Consider the following 24422-nt stretch of genomic DNA (forward strand, 5'->3'; position numbering starts at 1 on the left):
TAAAAATAACAGGTATTTATATACCGTCTTTCTTGGTCTTTATTCAAGACTTTATTCAAGGCGGTTTACATAGGCAGGCTTTATTTAAATCCCTTATTAAATAGGGATTTTTACAATTTGAAAGAAGGTTCTTTCTTTCAAGAACCACTACATTCAGGTGTTTCATTCCAATCTGGCTTCACATTCTGGCCAGAATGTGAAGCCAGATTGGAATGAAACACCTGAATCCTCCCACGCTCAGAGCAGATGGAATAGCTCGGCTTCAGCTTGTCAGCTGCTTCAAGGTCGCACAGTGCCGGTGGCCTCGAGCTGGCGACCTTGTGGATGTTATCTTCAGGCAGACGGAGGCTCTACCCTCTAGACCAGACCTCCTGCCCCAAGGATCAAGACCAGACCGGTGTGCCCCAAGGATCTGTCCTGGGACTGGTGCTTTTCAACCTCTTCATAAATGACCTGGAGACAGGGTTGAGCAGTGAGGTGGCTAAGTTTGCAGGTGACACCAAACTTTTCCGAGTGGTGAAGACCAGAAGAGATTGTGAGAAGCTTCAGAAGGATCTCTCTAACTAGGAGAATGGGCAGTAAAATGGCAGAAATGTTTCAATGTAAGTAAGTGTAAAGTCATACACATTGGGGCAAAAAATCAAAACCACATATAGGTTAATGGGGTTCTGAGCTGTCTGTGACAGATCAGGACAGCGATCTTGGGGTGGTGGTGGACAGCTCAATGATAGTGTCGACCCAATGTGCGGTGGCAGTGAAGAAGGCCAATTCTATGCTTGGGATCATTAGAAAAGGCATTGAGAACAAAACGGCTAGTATTATAATGCAGGTTCTGAAAGACATTCTTGCCCACATATGCCATTACTCTTCATTTGTGATGTCCTTAAGTAACCAAGAGTTTGAAGTGTGACAGCATTACATGATCGAACAAGTTTCTATGCAAGGTGTGTGCACGATCAGCTCTGTTTTCCACTTTGATATTTGTCTTCATGCCCCACTTCCAAACACTGTGTGAAGCAGGATAGACAGACCGGAAGGGTCTTTGTTCAGATCCAGGAGGGCTCTTATTAGCCATAACAGTTAAGAATGGAAACACAATGTACAGAGTCAGTCTACCTCAGGCTGCCAAATGATAGGGGAAAACAAGGGAGACCTTCCTGTTCATGACCTGCTTGTGCACTCTTATTGTGTGACAAAAAAAAACAAGAGTGCCATTAAATTTAGGGTTTCCGTTTTGAACTTACCAATTTCCTAGACCTTCCCTGCAACCTGTTCCATATGGTGTGATGCACCTGAAATATAAAAAATGTCCAGTTAATTATAAAGTAACAGGTAACACGTCATCATGGCTTCCCATGTTTAACCTGCAACAAACTGCTCATATGAGGCTGTCCATCACTTCTTTTTGAAGTGAACATGTGAAGTGAACTTCTCTTTGATCATGAACAATCACCAACATAGGTACAAGTCTATGTGAAACAACACTCTTTCTATTCCTTCTTAATCACAAATATTGGTAAGTAAATGGTTTACTTACCTTTAAGTGAACTGGAAGAGAGAGACCCTGAAATCTTCTTATCAGTTCAGACTGGCTGCTTTGGAGATTATGAGCTGCTGTCACCTCATACTGGCAACAAAAGCTAGTTCTGGGAATGTGAGGGCCTTCGCTAACGTCGACAAAGTCTCCGAATCTGGTTGAAGGCAAACACAGAAAGTGAGTAATTATGACATTTAGTATGTATTGGCAACCTTCAGTCTCGAAAGACTATGGTATCGCGCTCTGAAAGGTGGTTCTGGCACAGCGTCTAGTGTGGCTGAAAAGGCCAATCCGGGAGTGACAATCCCTTCCGCACCGGGAGCAAGTGCAGTCTGTCCCTGGTCTGTCTCCCTGCATATCTCTTTTACAATTGCAAATTAAAGTCTCACCAATCTGTTGCATCAGTGGTCACTTACAAGAATTGTTAAAGAACAACTGATATTGTGTGTGGCTGTTTGCAAGGAGACTAAGAATTCTGTCTACTATTATCTGCATCATTAGTGTAGCAATATCAGAAGCATCTTCCAACACCTCACAAAGGGTCCCTAGATTATTGTGGTATCTCCAATCTAGGCTGGCCAACTGGGTCCACTGCCAGATGCTGCCCCATGCTTGTGGCCGCTGCTTTCACCAGGGAAGGGGGCACATGCATGTATAGCCACAGGAGAAAAAAAGAGCTCCTTTACCTACTTGCTATGCTCCAACCTTGCACAGATTGTAAAGAGAATGCATTCCTTTAAATGGCGGGTGAGTGTGGGATGAGGAGAGGAGGGTAGTAAAGTGCTGCTTTCTAGCATGGTGTGATCAGATTCTTACTCGCTTTTAGGGAGCAGATCAATGTGGCTCACATCCACAGTGGGCTGGAGAAAGATGATGGCAGAATCCGGGTGGAAGGTACCTCCAATCTGCCACCGCCTCACTCTCCTGCTGTCTGCTGTTCATGTGAGTCACATCAGGTCACAACTGGACCAGTTATGACTCCAATATAAACATATAAACACCTAAACAATGTTATATAGTAGTTTGATTTTTAAAAATAAAAATTTGCTGTGTAAATTTCTGTTTAAAACAGAAATATTGAATACATACTATATACTATCAGTACAGCCCAGAGGTGCAGTACATCTTCCCAAGGTGAACTAAGTCTATTTTAAAGGTTGCATATACTTTACACAGTATTACATATTTTTTTTCTTTCTTGGCAAAGAAAAAAGCCAACTTATTAAAATGCTTATCAATAAACTAGAGGCAGTTCTCTTTAAGAAGCAATTCCAATTCTACAGAAGTGCTTTAGCTAGAACAGCAAAAATGGTGCCACTGTAGTCAAAGTAAAATGCTATGCTTAGCAAACAAAGCAAAGTTATCCAGCCCCATCAAGGTTATCTGCAGGCTGTCAGTGGTATCTACAATTCTCACAGAACTGCTGAAGGGTCCTAGATACCTATGGAAAGGAGGCAAAAAAAAAAAGAGCACTTTCTTCTACTAACACATGTCTGCCTACAGCTGTTTCATATAATGATGTGTGAAATTTTTGTGAGGTTGGATATTTCCTTTAGAAGTTTCCATTTCAGGGCATATGGAAATGTTAAGAACCCTGCCCTCCACATCCTTCTTTCATGCAGATTTTCACACCTGTTCACAGCCACTGTTCACCTGAACTATTGCTGTTTGATGATGGAAAAAAGGGAGTGAGCTTATCTACACTATCAGATCAATGGATCAACACTGTGATATGCAACCCAAGGAAAGTAGCATAGCATATTAGGACATGTGCTGCACTGTATTCAATAGAACATACATGGAGATTCAAATGCCATTGCAGGGGAATGTGGGCCCAGGTACTTCTCCCCCTCTAATTTCCATTACTTGTGAACATTACTGCAGCAGGACGACAAAAATTGCCACAGTTGACTAATTTTTTGGTAGGCCAAGAAGTTCACAAACATACCCCACCCCATTTCATTTCAGCACTAGGTCCAAATGACAGCAGAAGTCAGGAGCAAGCACACCACACTCAAACATTGTGCTCAACACTATGACATCCAGATGCCCCTTCACTCCATATTTCTAGTGCGTTCTGTCAGTGAGAAAATAATAGCTTCAAAGAAGGGGGGGAAGGAGGAAAGCATTTTGTTCCTGTTCTGGAACTTTAACACTCTCACGAGATCCTTCACTTCTTGCGGCAGAACTAGAGAGTAAACACAGCTAAACAAGTTGTCTGCTTGTATCATCATTATTGTTAATCTGTTGTTTACTTGCAAACAGATACAATCTTCACTATAAAAAAAGGCAGTCATGTTTTGCTCACCTGTGCAATGTTACAATTCTTTCAACATTCTGTGAAGCTTTCTGTTCAATTAGGTTCAGTTTGTACCTAAACAAGACAAGAGTCATAATGGCAATTCATAACATATGCAGTTCAAGACAGCAATTTAGCTAGAATATACATGCTATCCTACTTCCCTTTGTATATACATATTCATGACTACCCTTTACATTCACGTATTCTACTACAACTGGGATGAGAATTCATTCTCATCCTTTCTCTATTTTTTCAAGGAATGTTTGAGCCTACCCTTGGTTAATGGTGGTAGAAGGCTTCCTCGTTTTTACTACCAAATCCCTAAGAACCAAAATATTGAGCAATAAAAAACAGATTTAACACAGATACAACTGCCTATTATAAACTTCATGATATCTGAGAAGGACATGTGTCTGTTGAATACATTCAAACTCCCAGACTATGAAACATTGACTTGGACCAAAATTCTACAAAGAACACACTACATGTGTCAGCTCTCTTGCAAGATGTGGGGTGCAAAACTTTCCAGAAATTCTTCCCTTTCTTGAAGTGTACCATTTCATAACACAAATTTGAGACATAACTGATATGACACCAGCCTGATGCAGTAATGTCAACCCTTGCAATTAATTTTTCAAAGGATGACAGCCTTCTTCACGCATTCTGTCAACATTTGGATAGAGTGGGAACACATCTGATGGCCCTGCCCTCCCTTTCACACACACAGCAGAAAATAAGAATGCATTTGATATGCTCAAAACCTGTTCTCACCTTCCACTGACAGCGAGCAGCTTAGAGACCAGAGTTAATGGGTGTAACCCAGACCCCCAACCGTACACACATTAATTGGAGGCATGGAAGGCATATGATAATAGGGTTTGAACCTAGTAAATACCTATACATTTAATGCACAACTCTTTGAATGTGATAATATATTAATATATTAATAAGTAAAGAAATGCATTACAGTGGGCCCTTGGTATCTGCAGACTTGATATCTGCAGATGCTGATTCCATACCTCAAACGACCTCCAGGAAGTGACTAGAAGCAACTTCCAGGAGGTGCTCTGGGGCACGGGGAAGCCCACAGCCCACTCCATGGGCCTCCCTGCATCTCAGAACATCTTCGGAACACGACTGAAGTCAAGAACACAAACTGGAAGTGGCTTCCAGTCATGTCCAAGAGGCCTTCTATGGAGGCTGGGAGGCCTGTGGAGTGGACCACAGGCTGGGAGTGGCCTCAGGAGCAGCCAACATGGCCCGAACATGCATAATTGTGGTGCTGCATCCCTGCTCCCCATGGACTCAAGATCCGCAGATTTCAGTATCCACAGGGATACCAAAGATCCCCATGGATTCAGAGGGCTCAGTGTATGCTGGGCAGTCACTTCATAAAAATATTTATAAGTATTTCCACAAACACATTTAGAGCTTCCATAAAACCCACTTTTTCTGCTATGCCTTTGGAACCACTCCATTCCCTACTGTAAGCTTAGGAACATGATACTGAAATGATCATATGCTTCCCCTGCTTCTTCCCTCCATTGTCTCAGTATCTAGATTATAAGCCTTCGTAGCAGAGACCTACTTCTCTTTTCACTCTATGTAAAGCATTAAGCACACTGATAGTGCTATATAAATAATAACATGCAGAATGTGAAGTTAATATGGCATATATGTTTCATTTGTGCACTAAACATAAGACTAATAAACATGTTAAATTGGCATCAGAAAATTTCCACTAAAATTTCCAATTCAAAATTTCCAAACATGTAATGTTACTGTACATGACGTGTAGCTGCTCTCACTTTAACAGGAACTGCTTACTCATGGCTGCCTCATGTTTCTTTATCAGCAATACACTCTACTGCCATCTAATGGCATGAGTGCTGAGAACTTTCAGGTCAGCTGTATAATAAGTGAAAACCAACATAATTGTTTGAGATCTATTTGTAATTATAAAATTAGTTCTCTGAAATACAATACTGATTTCATCAAATTAATACATTTTGTCAGTGCTTTTTTTGTAAATAAAAAGGTGCAGGAACTCACAACTTGTTAATCTTTTATTTATTTATTTATTTATTTTTAAACCATTTTTTACTGGAGAAATAAACTATTTTTATGTGCTTCCCCCCTAAAGATGAACTTACTTCTGAGTAGACATGCATAGGATTGGGCTGTCAATCTCCACATCCCCTTCCCCCTAGCTGTTTTTTCTACACATAAAATGTGTAGAAAAATACTGTACAGGTGCACTTGTACACCTGGGGGAAAATACTGTACAGGTGCACTTGTAGCGTGCAGTATGTAGTGTGGCACTACTTTGAGGAGAGGAAGCAGTGAATGGATTCCAAAAAATGGCTTACATGAGTTCCATGTAATAAAATTACTCTAAGCAACTGTGGGAGTAAGAACAAAAAAGGAATTCTTACACGAGAGGGGTCCTTAGGTGCACATAGAAACAGCTACGTTTGCAAACAAGTGATTAAATATGGTTTAATTCAGGTATCAGAATACTCTGTGTCTTTGGGAAGCCGCTTGGCATGCAGTTGTATGTTCTCTGCTGCCCTGAGCAGCTGCTGAGCATTGCTGGAGAGGAGCTGCAAACGCTGGCTGGCGGAGGGCATGCTTGTGGGGGAAGGATGAGGAAGATCTCTGGCAAGGCTGGACAGCACGTTGTACACACGTAGAATCCCTTTTCACCTGCCCTTAGCATGTTTCACCTTAGAAAACGGGTGCAGATATATATCTCTGCCAGGATTAAGAGCCCAATCCTAGGTATGTCTACTCTGAAGTAAGTCTCATTCTAGTCAATGGAGCTTACTCCCAGGAAAGTGCCTAGAATTGCAGCCTAAGAGCCCAATCCTATGCATGTCTACTCAGAAGTCCACTTTAGTGAATGGGGCTTACTGTGGATAGGATGGCAGCCTAAGGGCCCAATCCTGTGCCTGTCTACACAGAAGTCAGTCCCATTAGAGGCAGTGGGGCTTCCTCCCAGGAAAGTGTGGAGAGGACTGCAGCCTCAGAGCCCTTCCTCTGCCTTTCTACTCAGGCTGCAAGGCTATGACACTTTCCTAGGAGTAAGCCCCATTGAACACAATGGAACTTACTTCTGAGTAGACATGTTTGGGCTCTCAGGCTGCAAGGCTATGCACCCTTTCCCAGGAGCAAGCCCCACTGAGCACAATGAGACATACTTCTGAGTAGACAAGCCTAGGCGCGTGCTGCAGATTGGCACGGGGCTGCACCAGCCAGCTTCCTTCCCCTCCTTCTCCGCCAAGCCAGTACCTGGGCATTCCGTGGGTGCCGCAGCCCATCTCCCTGGCTGGCTGGCTGTTCATCCTCCTCCTCGGTGTCGGCGTGTGTCCCCCGCGCCCTCCACTGGCTTGGAAGCTGCGCTGGGAAGCAGAGCGCGGGGGGAGGGGAGGCAGGCTGGGCTCAGGCGAGAGCTTGGAGATGGGGGCAGGAGGGGTCATTGTGCAGTCAGGCAGGGGCCAGGTGCCCGCCCGCCCTGCACCCCCCAGCACCCACCCATGAATGCCTCTATTTTTCTCCCCCCCCTCCTGGAATGCCTCCAAAGGGGAGGGGCCCCTGCAAAAAGGTGCCGGAACTCCGTCCCCCCGCGTTCCATTAGAAAAAAAGCCCTGCATTTTGTATTTGACATATATGTCCGTACTTACTTGTTATGTTGAAATATTTCAAGTGCCACTTTTGCATCAACTTCCAGCATTTCAAACGGCAAGTCTTTGTGAATTAGTCTGTGAACGTCTTTTGTCAGAGATCTGAGACTTTCCTTAAAACAAAGAACCAACAGATACACACACAGGCACATACACACATCAACAAAACAATGAACAGAGGATTCTAGGGACTCCAATAATCCTTGTAGGCCACATATTTTAGAGGAGAATAATATTACAGTGGTCTTAGGACATGCTAAATTAGGATAAGATTTTCTTCAGCTTGATGTCAGCTTAAAACCAAAATACAAGATATAAGCAACGGGACCAGGCAGAAGTTTAAGCTTAAAAAGCTTGATAGTTTTCTAATATGATGGAAAATTTAGTGTATTCAATTTACAAACATGTACAGTGGTGCCTCGCATAACGAAATTAATCCGTTCCGCGAGTCCTTTCGTTATGCGAGTTTTCCATTTTGCGAAGCGCGTTTTCCCATAGGAATGCATTGAAATTTAATTAATGCGTTCCTATGGGCAAGAAAAGTCAGAACAAAGTCAAAGTTGGTTTACAAAGTGTTTATTAAGTGCTCTTTAAAGGCATACATACTGTACAGAGGATTTCAAAAACAGGGGGGGGATGCTGAGTGGGGAGCTTGAAGGCTGTAATCCTGGGCACACTTTCCTGGGAGTAAGCACAATGGGACTTACTTCTGAGGAGACACGCACAGGATTGTGCTCTAAGCTGGGGAGGACAGAGCAGCTGCACTCAATTGCTTGCTTTTGCCGTGATCATGGGGGGAAACGTGAAGGAAATGGGGCAGTGAGAGGGTGAATGAGCGATGGGGGGATGCTGAGTGGGGAGTTTGAAGGCTGTAATCCTGTGCACACTTTCCTGGGAGCAAGCTGACATGAAGATCCTCCCCTTACTAGGGTGGACGGGATCATAAAGTGACATGAAGATCTGCCCCTTACTAGGGTGAACGGGATCATAAAGTGACATGAAGATCCGCCCCTTACTAGGGTGGACTGGATCATAAAGGGACATGACGATCCGCCCCTTACTAGGGTGGACGGGATCATAAAGGGACATGAAGATCCGCCCCTTACTAGGGTGGACGGGATCATAAAGGGACATGAAGATCCGCCCCTTACTAGGGTGGACTGGATCATAAAGGGACATGAAGATCCGCCCCTTACTAGGGTGGACGGGATCATAAAGGGACATGAAGATCCGCCCCTTACTAGGGTGGACGGGATCATAAAGGGACATGAAGATCCGCCCCTTACTAGGGTGAACGGGATCATAAAGGGACATGAAGATCCCCCCCCTTAAGACAAACCAGGACAATTAAAAAAAAATTCGTTATGCGAAGCATAAGTCATAAAAATTCGTTATGCGAGTTACCAAACTTCGCACACCGCTTTCGTTCTGCGGGTTTTTCGCTGCGCGGGGCATTCGTTATGCAAGGTACCACTGTACTTACTGCTTGATTTCTAAGTAAGATGAGTCAAACCAAAACTACATTTATACTGGTGTTGGCTAGGGACCTCCTTAACTACCTGTCCTACTGTGCACAAGACACAGAAGTGAGGATTACCTTGCTCACTTACCTCGGAGTTGCGTTCCCCTTATGTCAGTGCTAGAAAGTTGGTTAGGACTGTGGCCTAAGTATTTTGCAGTTATGCAAATAAGCCCACTCCTTGTGTAACAGGAGCAATGTCAATCTCAGTTTATAAAAACCAATTTGTCACTGCTTATCTCTATTTTCTCATTTTAGGTATTAATTTATTTTGAAGTAAGAGAATGTTGTTTTTAAAATTATTGTATTCAACATGTAAAGAGCTATAAAATTTTAGTCTTCTTTCTTCAGCTTTGCCTTAAAAAATTATTCTGTTACTAACACACTAGACCAGTGGTTCTCAAACTTGCTGGGAGTCTTAGAACCGCTTGTAAGTGGTAGTGGGGGCGAGGACTTGGAGGGGAGGATGTGCCCCAGCAGCGTCACAGCAATTGTGGCACCGTGGGCACTCAGAGGCTTGCCAGCCTACCTGACGGGGTGTGCAAGCCTTGGAGAAGGTCTGGGAGGCCCACAGCCCCCTCTGCACGTCTCCCCCAAGCTTTGTTTCATGCCAATTTGAGGGACCGAGCGACTGTGTTTTCCACTAGTCGCTCCAAACCTCAGATCAGAGGGGGCTGCAGGCCTCCCGGACCCTCTCCAAGGCTTGCACACTCCCTCAGGTAGGCTGGCAAGCCTCTGAGCGCCCGTGGTGCTGCAGCACCACCGAGGCACCCATTACTGGGTCACCCCCCGTAAAGGGAAATGACCTGTTTTTTTGTTGCTATGGTGGGTCAAAACTCACCACTTTGAGCACCACTGCAGTAGACTGAATAACCACTGTCGGCAATTAGAATTCAGCCATTAGAACAAATCCTGCAGCATCCACACATAGGACAGCAACTGCTTGAAATCTAGCCATCGTAACTCTACACATAAAGCCAAGATATGGATTTAGATTTTAGTAGGCTCTGATCGAGTACCTATAGGCATAATTTACAAAATGTTAATTGTGCAGATTCTTGGAACGTCTTCTGGCCTAGCTTTGGTCTGGTCATTGACAAGTATATTTGTACTTAGCTGAACAGAATGAGGGCTCTGATTTTCTTCAAACATTTGCATGTGTACATAGTGTACATGGGGCCCAGGTGCAGAAGTAGTGGAGTACTGTTTTCAAGAAATGTCATGGGTAGGACATCCAGGCTTGGATTTTTCTAGTAACATCCAGGTCTGATCCCAGACAAATTGGCTTCTGAAGTAGCACCAACATTTTCCACCTTCCCTTTTTAGCTTCTGTTTGCATGTGCATCACTGCATGTGTGCTCCAACCCCTACCTCCATCTCCTTATTGTCTAGCTGGCTGCTTCTTCAAAGGAGGCTGAAGCAAGCTGGGAGTGCAAGAGGAAGCCCTCTGCAGTTTCCAGGATGCTCCACCTTATCTGGCTGAAGCAGCAGGCAGTGAGGCAAAGCAATTCTGTTTTGATCACTCTCCTGAAAGGGGGGGGGGTGGATCTCTCTCCTGCTGCCGTGTTCTCCAGCTCCACCACTGTATGTGTTTCTGGCAGCACACGGGAGGAAGAAATGAGTCACTGCTGCCCCAACCCTCCTCTTGCTCACTTGCAGCAAGCAAGAATAGAACTATAATGTAGAATGAAGTGTCTGGGCGCAGCACAGTGGCATTCTTTGCAAGTTCACCACACCGACCCACTGCCTCTCGGGTGAGCCAACCAGGGCAACATCAGGTAGTTTAAGGGGCCTTGCTTCAGAATAAGAAATCTGAATCTTTAATAAGATTAAACCACTAGCACCCAAGTCTCTAACCACACAAACTTTGCTTGAAAACACCACAGAGCTATTCCTGCCCCTAGGCCCATATTATACAAATACAAACAACTGAATCTATTGTTCATCAATATGAATGAAAAAGCATTTTGTAATGCTTAATACATCTGGGTAGAACCAGTTCTTCAGACAGTAAAAACTACCCAGAGAGTTATTATGCTCACCTCTGTTGGCTTCCACTCGTCAAGTCTGCTGTCCAAAAGCACATCATAGCAGAACGCTCCGGAAATCACTACGTGCAGAGGTAATATTAAAAATAGAGTCTTTTTAGCTAGCCATAAATGATATTTCAAAGACTGAAGATTATTGTGAAAGGTATATAAGAATTCTAACACAAGTCTGCTTCCTACTAATAGATTTACTAAAAATAGAGAGACAGAGAGAGAGCATGTATTTTGTACATTCACAGCATGTTCCTTGGCCATTCAATAAAAACAAAAATCAGAGTTATAATTCTTTTTTATACATTGTACATTAAAAGCAAGAAAACATACCATAGTGAAAAATACCACTTGCATAAGTGTGCACAACAGCAAAAAACTTCATGGTGCTTTATCTATGGTTCCATTGATTAGAGAGCCAACAGATGTGATGATTGCCACTGGCTACGTAAGCATACATAAGATGCATTCAGCTGCTACACTTCTAAAATTATTAAACTGTGCAACATTGCAAAACCAGCCTCTCTCAACACATTTCTGGTTCTATCATAACTGCTTTTCACCACAAACAATATGGAGATAATATATTTAAGGTACCTTCCTAAAAGTGAGTAATTCCTAAAAGTGATCTGCCTTCTTATCAAGAACTATATTGCCCTAAAATTCCAGAGGGCAAGAAGACTACCCACAGTTAGCTTGCATAAACTTAATGTGGCAGTACATGGTATTTTCCAGAACATGGGCTGAAAAGAAAGTTTGAACAGTTCCCATGCAGTTCACCATCTAGGAACCCCAGGCACAGTACCCTGAGCAGAATGCAATATTTCCACATCACAAAATATTAAAATATTGATTATTTCATTGCTACTAAGCAGTTCACTGGTTTTTTTAACCAGATGTGGAGATTCTTCACACACAGGTACTTGGGGCCATTCTTGTAAAACAGACTGTCAGCAGATTCAGACCAGATAAGGAGAATTACTTGTTCTTCCATTGTCCTTGGTAAGTGACACATGTAGAGGCTTCTCTGCTTAAAGACCTATTATGCAATTCAAAAGTTTGAATCAAATACTATCGTGAATGAACACATATTATGCAGGCTTCCATAGTTAGTGGTCTCCACTAGATGACCAATGGAAGACTGCAGAAGGTTTGCACATACCTGGTACTTCTGGAGCTCTAAGCAGACTAACTGAGTATTCATCTTTGAATGCCTGTTCTAGAACACAGCCCAAGATCATAGCACAGGATCTCCAATATGCCTGCAACGAAATATTTCAAAACACACATTTAGGCTACAAACCTATGAACATTTACCTGGGAGGAGGCACCAATGAACTCAATGGAACTTCTGAGTAGACATGTATAGGACTAGACTGCTATAACTGTGGAGTCAGATTATGCCAAGACAGTTTTGGACGGAGTTTAAGATTCAAAATATCATATATAAAAACAGTTATTTTCATCACAGCTCTGCTCTCCTACTGGAACCTTCATAAACAGCCTCCCTACTAGTAGAGAAGACAGAATGGGCTCATTTTCCATTTTGAACAAGCACTTCCATTCATAACTAGACAGAAAAACACCTTTTAAAGTGGTGTTCCCATATACTGCAAGGTAGGTAGGAGCTTCACCCCTGGTTCTTCACCCCAGAATGACTTCTTTTTAATTTTGCTATAAAGGCTGCTTTATGAACAACTTGATTTGAGAAGCGGTAACTATTATTACTAATAAATAACATGGTTAGCCAGTTCCCTAGAATACAAGCCATTCATGAAGAGCGCTTTCTACTAATAGCTTGTTATAAAATGTTCAGTGTGGTCTCAGGCTTAGATAAGCATTTTATATAGTGCTTGGCAGGACAGATACAACTAGAGCACACAAATGCATGATTAAACAATCATGCATTTAGATGTGGAAAGCCAGAAAGACCAGGACATACACAGAGAAACAGAGTGCTTTTACGTTCCAATTATTTTTAGCCCACTCTCAGTGACTGCATTCAACAACACTTAAGGTCTGAATTAGTCAAGCCTGCAGGCTTTATGAAGCAAGGTCAGACACAAAAAGAAAGCCACTTTCTGAAGAAAACTGATGTAAACGTACTTTGTTCACTTCCTCTGGATCTTCATCTTTGAAAGTGAGAAACTGGATTTCACATGACTGAGTCAAAGGCCTATACATATCCCAGAACTTTCCATCTACAAGGGCCAGTACCGATTTTGCACAGACCCATTCACTTAAATCTAGAGACAGGGTATGGGAAAAAGAAAAGGGGAAAGATGGTAAACTCTATTTAACAATATAGTAAAGGATTAAAGATCAAGTTCATTTATTACAAATGGTGTAGATCAAGTTTATAAACAACAGGCAGCTTAAAATACTCAGATAATACAATCTGCAGTTTCAGTAATCAAGCAAATAATTAGAAGTCAGTTAAAATGAGAGTGTGAAACAGAGAAAAGTGGGGGCAGAACAGCAGCAGCAAGACTGCATCTATTACTTTCCTTCGACCAGCTGCTGCTCAGTCCTTACAATCACGTACAAGCAGCCAATCCCACGGAGCTGGCAAAAGGGAAGAGATGACATAAACAAGCTGCGTGCGTGCTTTAGATCAGTTTGTAGATTGTTGCAGAAAGCCCTGATTCATGTAATATTAGTCGTGTAGCCCAACAAGCTCAGAAAGAAGTGTTTCATGTATATGAAATTTTGGTTATCCACCCTGAAAGGCAGGCAGATGTACTGACAGGGTGGCTGGAAAAAGAGGTGTTAGAAGTATGAGATACAGGCCTGCTCCCTCAGTACAAGGTGAAATATGAGTAGGAAGAAACTGGTATTATTGGGTTGAAGAAGTGACTGGGTGATTAAACTGATTGTATTACAAGTCCTTTCAAGCACTGAACCATATCTTCCCCTTAATTAAGTTTATAATTCTGAAACATTCCCTTTTCATATAAAATTAACTGATGCACTGTCTGTTTTGACACAAAATGTGACTTTAATCTGCCATTCAGAAGAAGAGTGATGTAACCACAGTCATGTATTCCATGTACTTACGCATAGCACAAGTGTATGGAGTGGAAAGTCCTTTGTTCATTATAAATAAAGTGCCTGGGTGAGATTTGCCAACATATTTTACTTCAATTTTCTCAATTCGTGGATAAAGAGATAATTGTCTCTCTTTCTCCTTTGTAAAAAGCTCATTGCGCATCTGAGCAATCTCAGCTGTTGAGAGTTGAGGAGCAGGAGCAGCTGAAATAAACCCTGGAAATGAAGGAAGTCTCATTAAACAGAATGTAGCTTTTTAAAAAAAACAAAAACACACACACACATTTACAAGTAAGATCTTAACAAACTCCCCATTCTGGAATATGGGTAGAGTAGGATCAATAGGATGCTTTTTTAAACATTATCAAGAAATGTTTAAACAAATCTGTTGAAACCATTAAATTTTCCCACTCAGGTTCAGTGGGATGCTTGACATAACAAGTAGTTTGGCTCTTACACTCTATGGTTCAATTCACCATAGTTTGCTAGAGACACAAGCTGCAAGCCGTAGCCTTACATACACCCTCCTCCTTACATGAGGGTAGATTAGAAGCTTCCACTTCCAGCATGCTACAAGCCACAGCTGGTCATTTTGCTTGAATATGGCAACTCACCAGGTCTTGGTTTGAGAACAAGCTATGTTTTGCTGCAGCCACAATTGCCATGTCCAGATGAAATGACTGCTGAGGTTTCCAGTCTCATTCCCTCATATATGAGGGGGAGGGGAGAAAGCCCATAAGCCCATGATGCAACATATCAAAGTTTGCTATTACACATGGACCAAAATCTAACTTTATATACAGTATTTAGAAATGCAGAAACCTGCTAAACCTTAACAGCAGCAAAATCCTCAAGACTGCCATGCCAACATCTGAGGATCTTTCCACTAGTTGTTACTCTGCAAGTCCATACTTCCAGGACCAACACTAAGATGATTCAGGTTAATAGCAAAAGGTCTTAATCAGAAAAGAGATTAAAAAGAGAGTGCCTGCAGCAGCTACAGGGGAAGACCTAGAAACCAGTGTAACAGAGTAATGACAGTACCGCTCCAATGCTAGTAAAAAAAAGCCCCACATTGAGCCATCCATCCACTTAAGGCACATCTGCCTTTGCAGAAGTTTGGGATGCCAATATAAATTGTCCACTAAACATTCCATTCAAATAATCCAGGCCTTGCCAAGAAGACACTGCCCACAGTACCAGTACTTATATGCTGACACACACTCACTGTAGGGTAGTGGTTCTCAAACTTTAGAATGACAATCTGTTGGGATCCACCAGAAGTGATGTCATTAACTAGGAAATGACGTCATGGCTGGAAGGGACATCATCAAGTAAGAAAATTTTTAACACCCCCCCCAATACGACAAAATCAAATCAAATTAATTAAGTAAATTAAAAGTTTACAATAAGTATAAGTTTAAAAATTTGTTTAAAATAAAGAAGAACCCTCCTAAGCAGTTACTGATGATCTATTTTTAAAAATTCCCCAAACATCCCAAAGGCTGCAATCCTATCCACATTTACCAGGGAGTAAGACCTATTGCCTATCATTGTTAAAAGTATATACACAGTAGTCTGTTAACTGTACAGATTTGTAATGCGGTAACATATCATGGTAGCATCAAGCCTAGTATATTACAAATGAGAAGGAAGGCATCAGGATGCAGGTCTCTTGCTGTCTTGTGTGCTCCCTGGGGCATCTGGTGGGCCACTGTGAGAGAAAGGAGGCTGGACTAGATGGGCTTTTGGCCTGATCCAGCTGGGCTTTTCTTGCATTCTCTTATTTTAAAAAAAATACACTTTGAAATGACAACAACACATTCTTCAACATGAAGCCCCAACATAGAGTCTCTTGGAGACACCCAAGATCAAAGCACTGGCACCAGCTCAAACAGATTCTCACCAGGTCGAGCCTTCCCAGCATCAAGATCACACGCAGTTATCAGGGTGCAACCTGTGACACTGACCACTCCCTGGTGTGCAGCAGAGTGAAACTGCAAACAAAGCGACTGTATCACACGAAAAAGGAAAAAAGACCTCTCACTGACACCAGCAAGACCCGGGATCAGGGAAAAGTGGAGGAATTTGCATGAATGCTTGAGGAAATCCTTCCAGGCCCAACAAATGCAAATGCATCCAACAGATGGGAACATTTCAAGAATGCTATTTAGAACACCGCCTTGTCCGTATTCAGACCAACAAGAAGGCAGACTGGTTTGAATCCCACTCTGAGGAGTTGACACCAGTCATTGAGGAAAAGAGGAGAGCTCTAGCAGCATGCAAAGCCTGTCCATAAGAACAGCCCCACTGGATCAGGCCATAGGCCCATCTAGTCCAGCTTCCTGTATTTCACAGCGGCCCACCAAATGCCCCAGGGAGCACACCAGATAACAAGAGACCTCATCCTGGTGCCCTCCCTTGCATCTGGCATTCTGACATAACCCATTTCTAAAATCAGGAGGTTGCGCATACACATCATGGCTTGTACCCCATAATGGATTTTTCCTCCAGAAACTTTTCCAATCCCCTTTTAAAGGCGTCCAGGCTAGACGCCAGCACCACATCCTGCGGCAAGGAGTTCCACAGACCGACCACACGCTGAGTAAAGAAATATTTTCTTTTGTCTGTCCTAACCTGCCCAACACTCAACTTTAGTGGATGTCCCCTGGTTCTGGTATTATGTGAGAGTGTAAAGAGCATCTCCCTATCCACTCTGTCCATCCCCTGCATAATTTTGTATGTCTCAATCATGTCCCCCCTCAGGCGTCTCTTTTCTAGGCTGAAGAGGCCCAAACGCCGTAGCCTTTCCTCATAAGGAAGGTGCCCCAGCCACGTAATCATCTTAGTCGCTCTCTTTTGCACCTTTTCCATTTCCACTATGTCTTTTTTGAGATGCGGCGACCAGAACTGGACACAATACTCCAGGTGTGGCCTTACCATCGATTTGTACAACGATATTATAATATTAGCCGTTTTGTTCTCAATCCCCTTCCTAATGATCCCAAGCATAGAATTGGCCTTCTTCACTGCCGCCGCACATTGGGTCGACACTTTCATCGACCTGTCCACCACCACCCCAAGATCTCTCTCCTGATCTGTCACAGACAGCTCAGAACCCATCAGCCTATATCTAAAGTTTTGATTTTTTGCCCCAATGTGCATGACTTTACACTTACTGACATTGAAGCGCATCTGCCATTTTGCTGCCCATTCTGCCAGTCTGGAGAGATCCTTCTGGAGCTCCTCACAATCACTTCTGGTCTTCACCACTCGGAAAAGTTTGGTGTCGTCTGCAAACTTAGCCACTTCACTGCTCAACCCTGTCTCCAGGTCATTTATGAAGAGGTTGAAAAGCACCGGTCCCAGGACAGATCCTTGGGGCACACCGCTTTTCACCTCTCTCCATTGTGAAAATTGCCCATTGACACCCACTCTCTGCTTCCTGGCCTCCAACCAGTTCTCAATCCATGAGAGGACCTGTCCTCTAATTCCCTGACTGTGGACTTTTTTCAGTAACCTTTGGTGAGGGACCGTGTCAAACGCCTTCTTAAGGCCAGATATATAATGTCCACAGGTTCTCCCGCATCCACATGCCTGTTGACCTTTTCAAATAATTCTATAAGGTTTGTGAGGCAAGACTTACCCTTACAGAAGCCATGCTGACTCTCCCTCAGCAAGGCCTGTTCATCTATGTGTTTTGAGATCCTATCTTTGATGAGGCATTCCACCATCTTACCCGGTATGGATGTTAGGCTGACCGGCCTATAGTTTCCCGGGTCCCCCCTCTTTCCCTTTTTAAAAATAGGCGTGACATTTGCTATCCTCCAATCTTCTGGCACCGTGGCCATTTTGAGGGACAAGTTCCATACCTTAGTCAAGAGATCTGCAACTTCATTCTTCAATTCCTTAATAACTCTTGGGTGGATGCCATCAGGGCCGGGTGACTTATTGATCTTTAATTTATCAATGAGGTCTGAAACATCTTCTCTTTTAACCTCTATCTGACTTAACTACTTGGTCAGGAGGGGCCGTTCGGGCAGTGGTATCTGCCCGAGGTCTTCTGCCGTGAAGACAGATGCAAAGAACTCATTTAATTTCTCTGCCATCTCTAAGTCTCCTTTTATCTCCCCTTTCCCTTCCTCACCATCCAGAGGGCCAACCGCTTCTCTGGTGGGTTTCCTGCTTCTAACATATTTGAAGAAGCTTTTATTATTCCCCTTAATGTTGCTGGCCATGCGTTCCTCATAGTCTCGCTTGGCCTCCAGTATCACCTTCTTACATTTCTTTTGCCACAGTTTATGTTCCTTTTTATTCTCCTCATTAGGGCAAGACTTCCATTTACAGAAGGAAGCTTCCTTGCCCTTCACAGCCTCTCTAACTTGGCTGGTTAGCCATGCAGGCACCCTCCTGGATTTAGTGGAACCCTTCTTTCTTTCCGGTATACACCTCTGCTGGGCCTCTATTACTGTTGTTTTAAGCAGCCTCCATGCACTCTGGAGAGACTGGACTCTTTTTACCCTCCCTTTCAACCTCCTTCTAACCAGCCTCCTCATTTGGGGGAAGTCCACCCGTCGGAAGTCAAGGGTTTTTGTTAGAGATTTGCCCGGTATTCTTCCCCCAACATGCATGTCAAAACGGATCGCAGCATGATCACTGTTCCCCAATGGCTCAGCAACGTTTACATCTCTAACCAGGTCCTGCATACCGCACAATATTAAATCCAGAGTCACCTGTCCTCTGGTGGGCTCCGTGACTAGCTGCTCTAATCCACAGTCATTTAGCACATCAAGATATCCGGTTTCCTTATCATGATCAGAACACAAATTGACCCAGTCAATATGAGGATAATTGAAGTCCCCCATGATTACAACCCTGTCCCTCCTTGTCACCTCCCTGATCTGTTTCCTCATTTCAAGGTCCCCATCCGATTTCTGGTCTGGAGGACGATAGCACGCCCCCAGTATTACATCGCTGCACAAGCCTGGTAATTTAACCCACAGAGATTCTACGGTGGAGTCGGACCCACCTTCAATCTCTACTTTGCTGGATTCTATCCCTTCCTTAACATAAAGGGCCACCCCACCGCCAACACGTCCCTGCCTGTCCCTCCTGTAGAGTTTATAGCCGGGATTGCGGTATCCCACTGATTCTCCGCATTCCACCAGGTTTCCGTTATGCCCACTATGTCAATGTTTTCCCTTGTCACCAGACTTTCCAGTTCTCCCACCTTTGCTCATAGACTTCGGGCATTCGCATAAAAGCATTTGTACACGGAATGCCCCAGGATGAGCTGCTTATTCGCTCCTTTGTCCCCGCATCCTCTCATTGTGCAAAACCGTCTATCACATCCCATCACGCTACCTTTCCCAATTTCTTCTCCTACTCTGCCTTTGTTTTGTTGTTCTCTAACCTCCCCATCCTCATCCCATAGGGATGAGGAGTCCCGAACCGGATGCCCCTCGGCTCCTGTCGGCCTTCCCCCAGAGTCCCAGTGAGCGCAACCTGCAGGTCCTCCAAGCTGCTTGCAGCAAAGTCCAGCAGACTGCCAGGAGATGTGCTAACGACTACTGGCTCCAACTCTGTTCCCAGATACAGATAGCAGCTGACACAGGAAACATCAAGGGGATGTATGATGGTATCAAGCAGGCCCTAGGTCCAACACAGTAAAAAACTGCCCCTCTGAAGTCTGCCACAGGCGAGGTCATCCAGGACCAGGCGCAGCAAATGGAATGCTGGGCGCAGCACTACTCTGAGCTGTATTCTAGAGAAAATGTAGTCACCAAAGAAGTGCTGAACAACATTGAGTGCCTGTGTTGGAGGAGCCTGACAGTGAACCAACCCTAGAAGAACTTAACGTGGCCTGGACTCCCTTGCCTCTGGCAAGGCACCTGGGAAAGACAGCATCCCTGCTGAGGTCCTAAAGTGCTGCAAAGAGATCATTGCCACTGAGCTGCATGAAATCCTCTGCCTCTGCTGGAGAGAAGGTGGAGTACCTCAGGACACGAGGGATGCAAACATCGTCATGCTGTACAAGAACAAAGGTGTCAGAGGTGACTGCAATAACTACCATGACATCTCTCTCCTTAGCTTTGTAGGAAAGCTGTTTGCCCGAGTTGCACTAAAGAGGCTCCAGGTACTTGCAGAGAGTGTCTATCCAGAATCGCAGTGCGGATTCCGAGCCAACAGGTCCACCACTGATATGGTATTCTCCCTTAGACGACTGCAGGAGAAATGCAGGGAACGACAACAGCCACTCTTTATAGCCTTCATAGATCTCACGAAGGCTTTCAACCTGGTCAGCAGGGATGGCCTCTTCAAGATTCTCCCCAAGATTGGATGTCCACCCAGGCTCCTCAGCATCATCAGGACTTTCCATGAGGACATGAAGGGCACTGTAGTCTTTGATGGCTCCACATCAGACTCCTTTGACATCTGAAGCGGAGTGAAGCAGGGCTGTGTTCCTGCACCGACCTTGTTTGGGATTTTCTTCACTGTCCTCTGAAGCAGGCCTTTGGAACTGCAAAAGAAGGCATCTATCTCCGGACCAGATCAGACGGAAAGCTCTTCAACCTCTCCAGACTGAGAGCAAAGTCCAAAGTTCAGCTGAAATGTCTGCGTAACTTCCTCTTTGCCGACGACGCAGCTGTCACCACCCACTCTGCCAAAGATCTCCAGCAGCTCATGAATCATTTTAGCAAAGCCTGCCAAGACTTTGGACTGACAATCAGCCTGAAGAAAACACAGGTCATGGTCCAGGATGTGGACTCACCTCCCTGCATTACAATCTCTGCGCATGAACTGGAGGTTGTCCACAACTTTGTGTACCTTGGCTCAACGACCTTCGACACTCTTTCTCTCCATATCGAGCTAAACAAATGCATCGGTAAAGCAGCTACCACGTTTTCCAGGCTCACAAAGAGAGTCTGGTCCAACAAGAAGCTGACGGAACATACCAAGATCCAGGTCTACAGAGCTTGTGTCTTGAGTACACTTCTGTACTGCAGCGAGTCATGGACTCTTCACTCACAACAGGAGAAGAAGCTGAACGCTTTCCACATGCACATCCTTTCCACATGCACATTTCCTCCGACGCATCCTCTGTATCACCTGGCAGGACAAAGTTCCAAACAACACAGTCCTGGAACGTGCTGGAATCCCTAGCATGTATGCACTGCTGAAACAGAAACGCCTGCTTTGGCTTGGTCATGTCGTGAGAATGGGCAATGGCTGGATCCCAAAGGATCTTCTCTATGGAGAACTCATGCAGGGAAAGTGCCCTATAGGTAGACCACAGCTGTGATACAAGGATATCTGCAAGAAGGATCTGAAGGCCTTAGAAATGGACCTCAATAGGTGGGAAACCCTGGCCTCTGAGCGGCCCGCTTGGAGGCAGGCTGTGCAGCATGGCCTCTCCCAGTTTGAAGAGACACTTGCCCAACAGACTGAGGCAAAGAGGCAAAGAAGGAAGGCCCGTAGCCATAGAGACACACCAGGGACAGACTACATTTGCTCCCAGTGTGGAAGGGATTGTCACTCCCGAATTGGCCTTTTCAGCCACACTAGACGCTGTTCCAGAATCACTTTTCAGAGCGCGATACCATAGTCTTCCGAAATGGAAGGATGCCAATGAATGACTGAAATGAATGGGGACCCACCTGAAATTAGCTCGCAATCCACCTAGTGCAGTGTTCCTCAACCAGTGGTAAGGGTACCATCAGTGGTACTTGAGGTGATGTGTGGTCCCCTACCACCCAGCAGCAAGACCAGCAACAGGATGCAACAAACAGTGGTAGGAGGCTTGGCTTGGCAAGCAGAGCTCCAAAGCATGCTTTTCCATGCTTGAAAAAGCCCTCCTCTCTACCCTAAGCTTGTCACTGGTTACTTCTTGCCTCCCAATCCAGAAGTAACTAGTGATAATATCATCACCAGTTACTTCCATTGGTACTGCCAATAGGTGGACCATGCAAAGTGGTACAGCAGAGGCCAAATGTTGAGAAACGCTGACCCAGAGGGTCCTGACCCACAGTTTGAGGAAACACTCCATAAGTTGTCATCCTCTCAGCAGCATACATAGCCCCAAACAGTACGCAAGCCACACTAGCTATTTAGCAAAACAACACTTTGTGGTGCAACAACTTAGGGCCCAATCCTATCCAATTTTCCAGTGCCGGTGCAGCTGTGCCAAGGGGGGCATGCACCAAGCCCTGTGGTGGAGAGGCAGTCACAGAGGCCTCCTCAAAGTATGGAAACATTTGTTCCCTTACCTCAGGGCTGCATTGCGATTGCACCGGTGCTGGAAAGTTGGGATAGAATTGGGCTCTCAAGCAGCATCAAGACTCTGACTGAAGAGCAGAAAACCTCCACAGGGGGAACAGATCAAGCAGTGGCTACAGTAGACAAAGCTCACAGACCCAGGAAGGGCCTAAGAGAGGGGGGTAAAGGGGGTAATTTGTACCTAGGTCTAAAGTCAGAAAGGGGGCCTAGGAGACAAAGGAGGGGGTCCAGAAATTTCCTGGAATCATTCATTTTTCAAGACTCACCTGGAAGTGATCACATGTGATCACATATGTGATCACATACAGTATGCTGGGGGCACGACTATGGACACATGATGGCGGTTACTGCCATAAGCCCTACATACCAGGCCCAGGAATGCATGCATTCCTTAACAGGGTCACATCCTGGAGGAAACTGACCTGCTACAGTAGCTCTTTGGCTTGTGGATCTGCTTACCATGAAGGAACGTATGGGAGCTCAGCGACACAGTTGTGGGACTGCAGCTGCTGCAGAAGCCGGTTTGGGGGGACAACGGTGTGGGGGAAACAAGGTTTATTTCCCATTAAAATCAGAATCCATATGGCCACTTGACACTTTCCATTCTACTGTGAGCCTAAATACAATGCTACTAATCTCCTGCAATGTTTTTCTATATTTGAAAGATTTTAGAGAGACTTCAGAGTGTGTTTGGTTTTCAGTGTTACTGTATCCAGCTGCCAATGCTGCGCAGGCAGATAGACCCGAGTGCAGCATAGGGGTGATTGGTAGACCTGGGCTCCCAAGACTATTTTGGCTTGTTCCCCTGCTTGTTTTGCCTGTTTTGTTTGCTTGTTCCCCTGCTTGTTCCCAAGACTTCCCCTGCTTGTTTTGCCCCCCAGTGCCACCGCCCACTCTGTGCCACCCCCTTCCTCGCTAATAAGGGGCCTATCTGTGCGGCTCTCAGAGGCCCTGCCCAGCACCCACTGGTGGGCTCAGCCTGGGACAAGGACAGCCTGGGTGGGCCCTGCCAGGGCAAGCTTCAGCCAAGCACGTGCCTCTGAACACATGCAGGCTGCCTGACCCCCGGACCAAAGGCCAGGCAGCCCCCAGCGGCAGGGCCTTCCCCCGCCGACCAGAGGCAGGCAGCGCTTCTCGTACTCACTCCTGCCGCAGCCCCGCCACACTCCACGCACCGCCCGCCGGCAGGCCATGGCCAGCTCGCCCTCTCCCCTCCTCCTTCAAGCCGTCCGCGGCGCTGAGCAGCCGCCTTCCCCTCCTCCGGAAACAGCAGCCTCACGCTCGGGTTCCGTGCCTTCCTGCAGCGCCGCTTCAAGCCTCTGGAGGGACCGTGGGCCGCACGAAGGAGCCCTCCTTGTGGAAGGCGGAGGCTCAGGGCCCGGGGGCAGCACAAGCCCAGCCACACTTTCCTGGCTGGGACGCTGACGCCGTGTCCCTGCACACTTGCTCTGAACTAAGTCCCACACTTTACTACACACTTACACTCCTGTACATTTATTCAGAAGTCCCACACTTACACTCACTTACCTGCAACTTACTCAGAAGTAAGTCCCACACTTCCCTGCACACTTAGACTCACTTTCCTGCACACCTGCTCAGAAGTCCCATGCTTACTTTCCTGCACACTTGCTCACATTCACTTTCCTGCACACTTACTCAGAAGTAAGTCCCATTGAACACAATGGTACTTCTTAGTAGTTGTGCATAGGATTGGGCTGTCTGTCTCCAGGTAAGGCAGAGAAAAACTCCTGCCTGCAACCTTGGACAGCCACTATTAGTCTGTCCCAATACTGGCCTAGATACACCAAATGGACATATTGCAGATCTGTACTTTTCACAGGCTACTCTGTATATGTTTTTAACAATGAGAGTCAATGAGGCTTACTCCTGAGTAAGTATGGCTAGAACTACAATCTTTTGGATGCCTGGGAAATTTTTTTAAAAACAGATCAGCAACTGCTTGGGAGGGTTAAGAAGGTTCTTCATTTTCAATAAATTTTTAAACTTTTACTTTTTA

At 45.0% G+C, this 24422-nt stretch overlaps 1 protein-coding gene across 2 annotated transcripts in view; it reads right to left on the bottom strand.

Annotated features, from left to right (window-relative positions):
* MRPL39 (mitochondrial ribosomal protein L39) overlaps positions 1-23720 on the bottom strand; it is a 28981-nt gene extending 5261 nt beyond the window's left edge. Inside the window, exons 1-9 of one of the 2 annotated variants that reach the window (XM_066621022.1) lie at positions 23550-23720; positions 14138-14344; positions 13187-13326; positions 12243-12342; positions 11084-11151; positions 7523-7635; positions 3846-3911; positions 1538-1691; positions 1245-1292 (exon numbers count right to left, since the gene is read on the bottom strand). In XM_066621022.1, the coding sequence (XP_066477119.1) occupies positions 1245-1292; positions 1538-1691; positions 3846-3911; positions 7523-7635; positions 11084-11151; positions 12243-12342; positions 13187-13326; positions 14138-14344; positions 23550-23598 (945 nt within the window). In that variant the 5' untranslated portion in view covers positions 23599-23720. The remainder of the gene's footprint in view (positions 1-1244; positions 1293-1537; positions 1692-3845; positions 3912-7522; positions 7636-11083; positions 11152-12242; positions 12343-13186; positions 13327-14137; positions 14345-23549) is intronic. The other variant, XM_066621023.1, reaches the window with a different exon arrangement.
* Positions 23721-24422: the final 702 nt, after the last annotated feature.

Source organism: Tiliqua scincoides, chromosome 3, assembly GCF_035046505.1.
Source record: "Tiliqua scincoides isolate rTilSci1 chromosome 3, rTilSci1.hap2, whole genome shotgun sequence".
NCBI lineage: Eukaryota > Metazoa > Chordata > Lepidosauria > Squamata > Scincidae > Tiliqua > Tiliqua scincoides.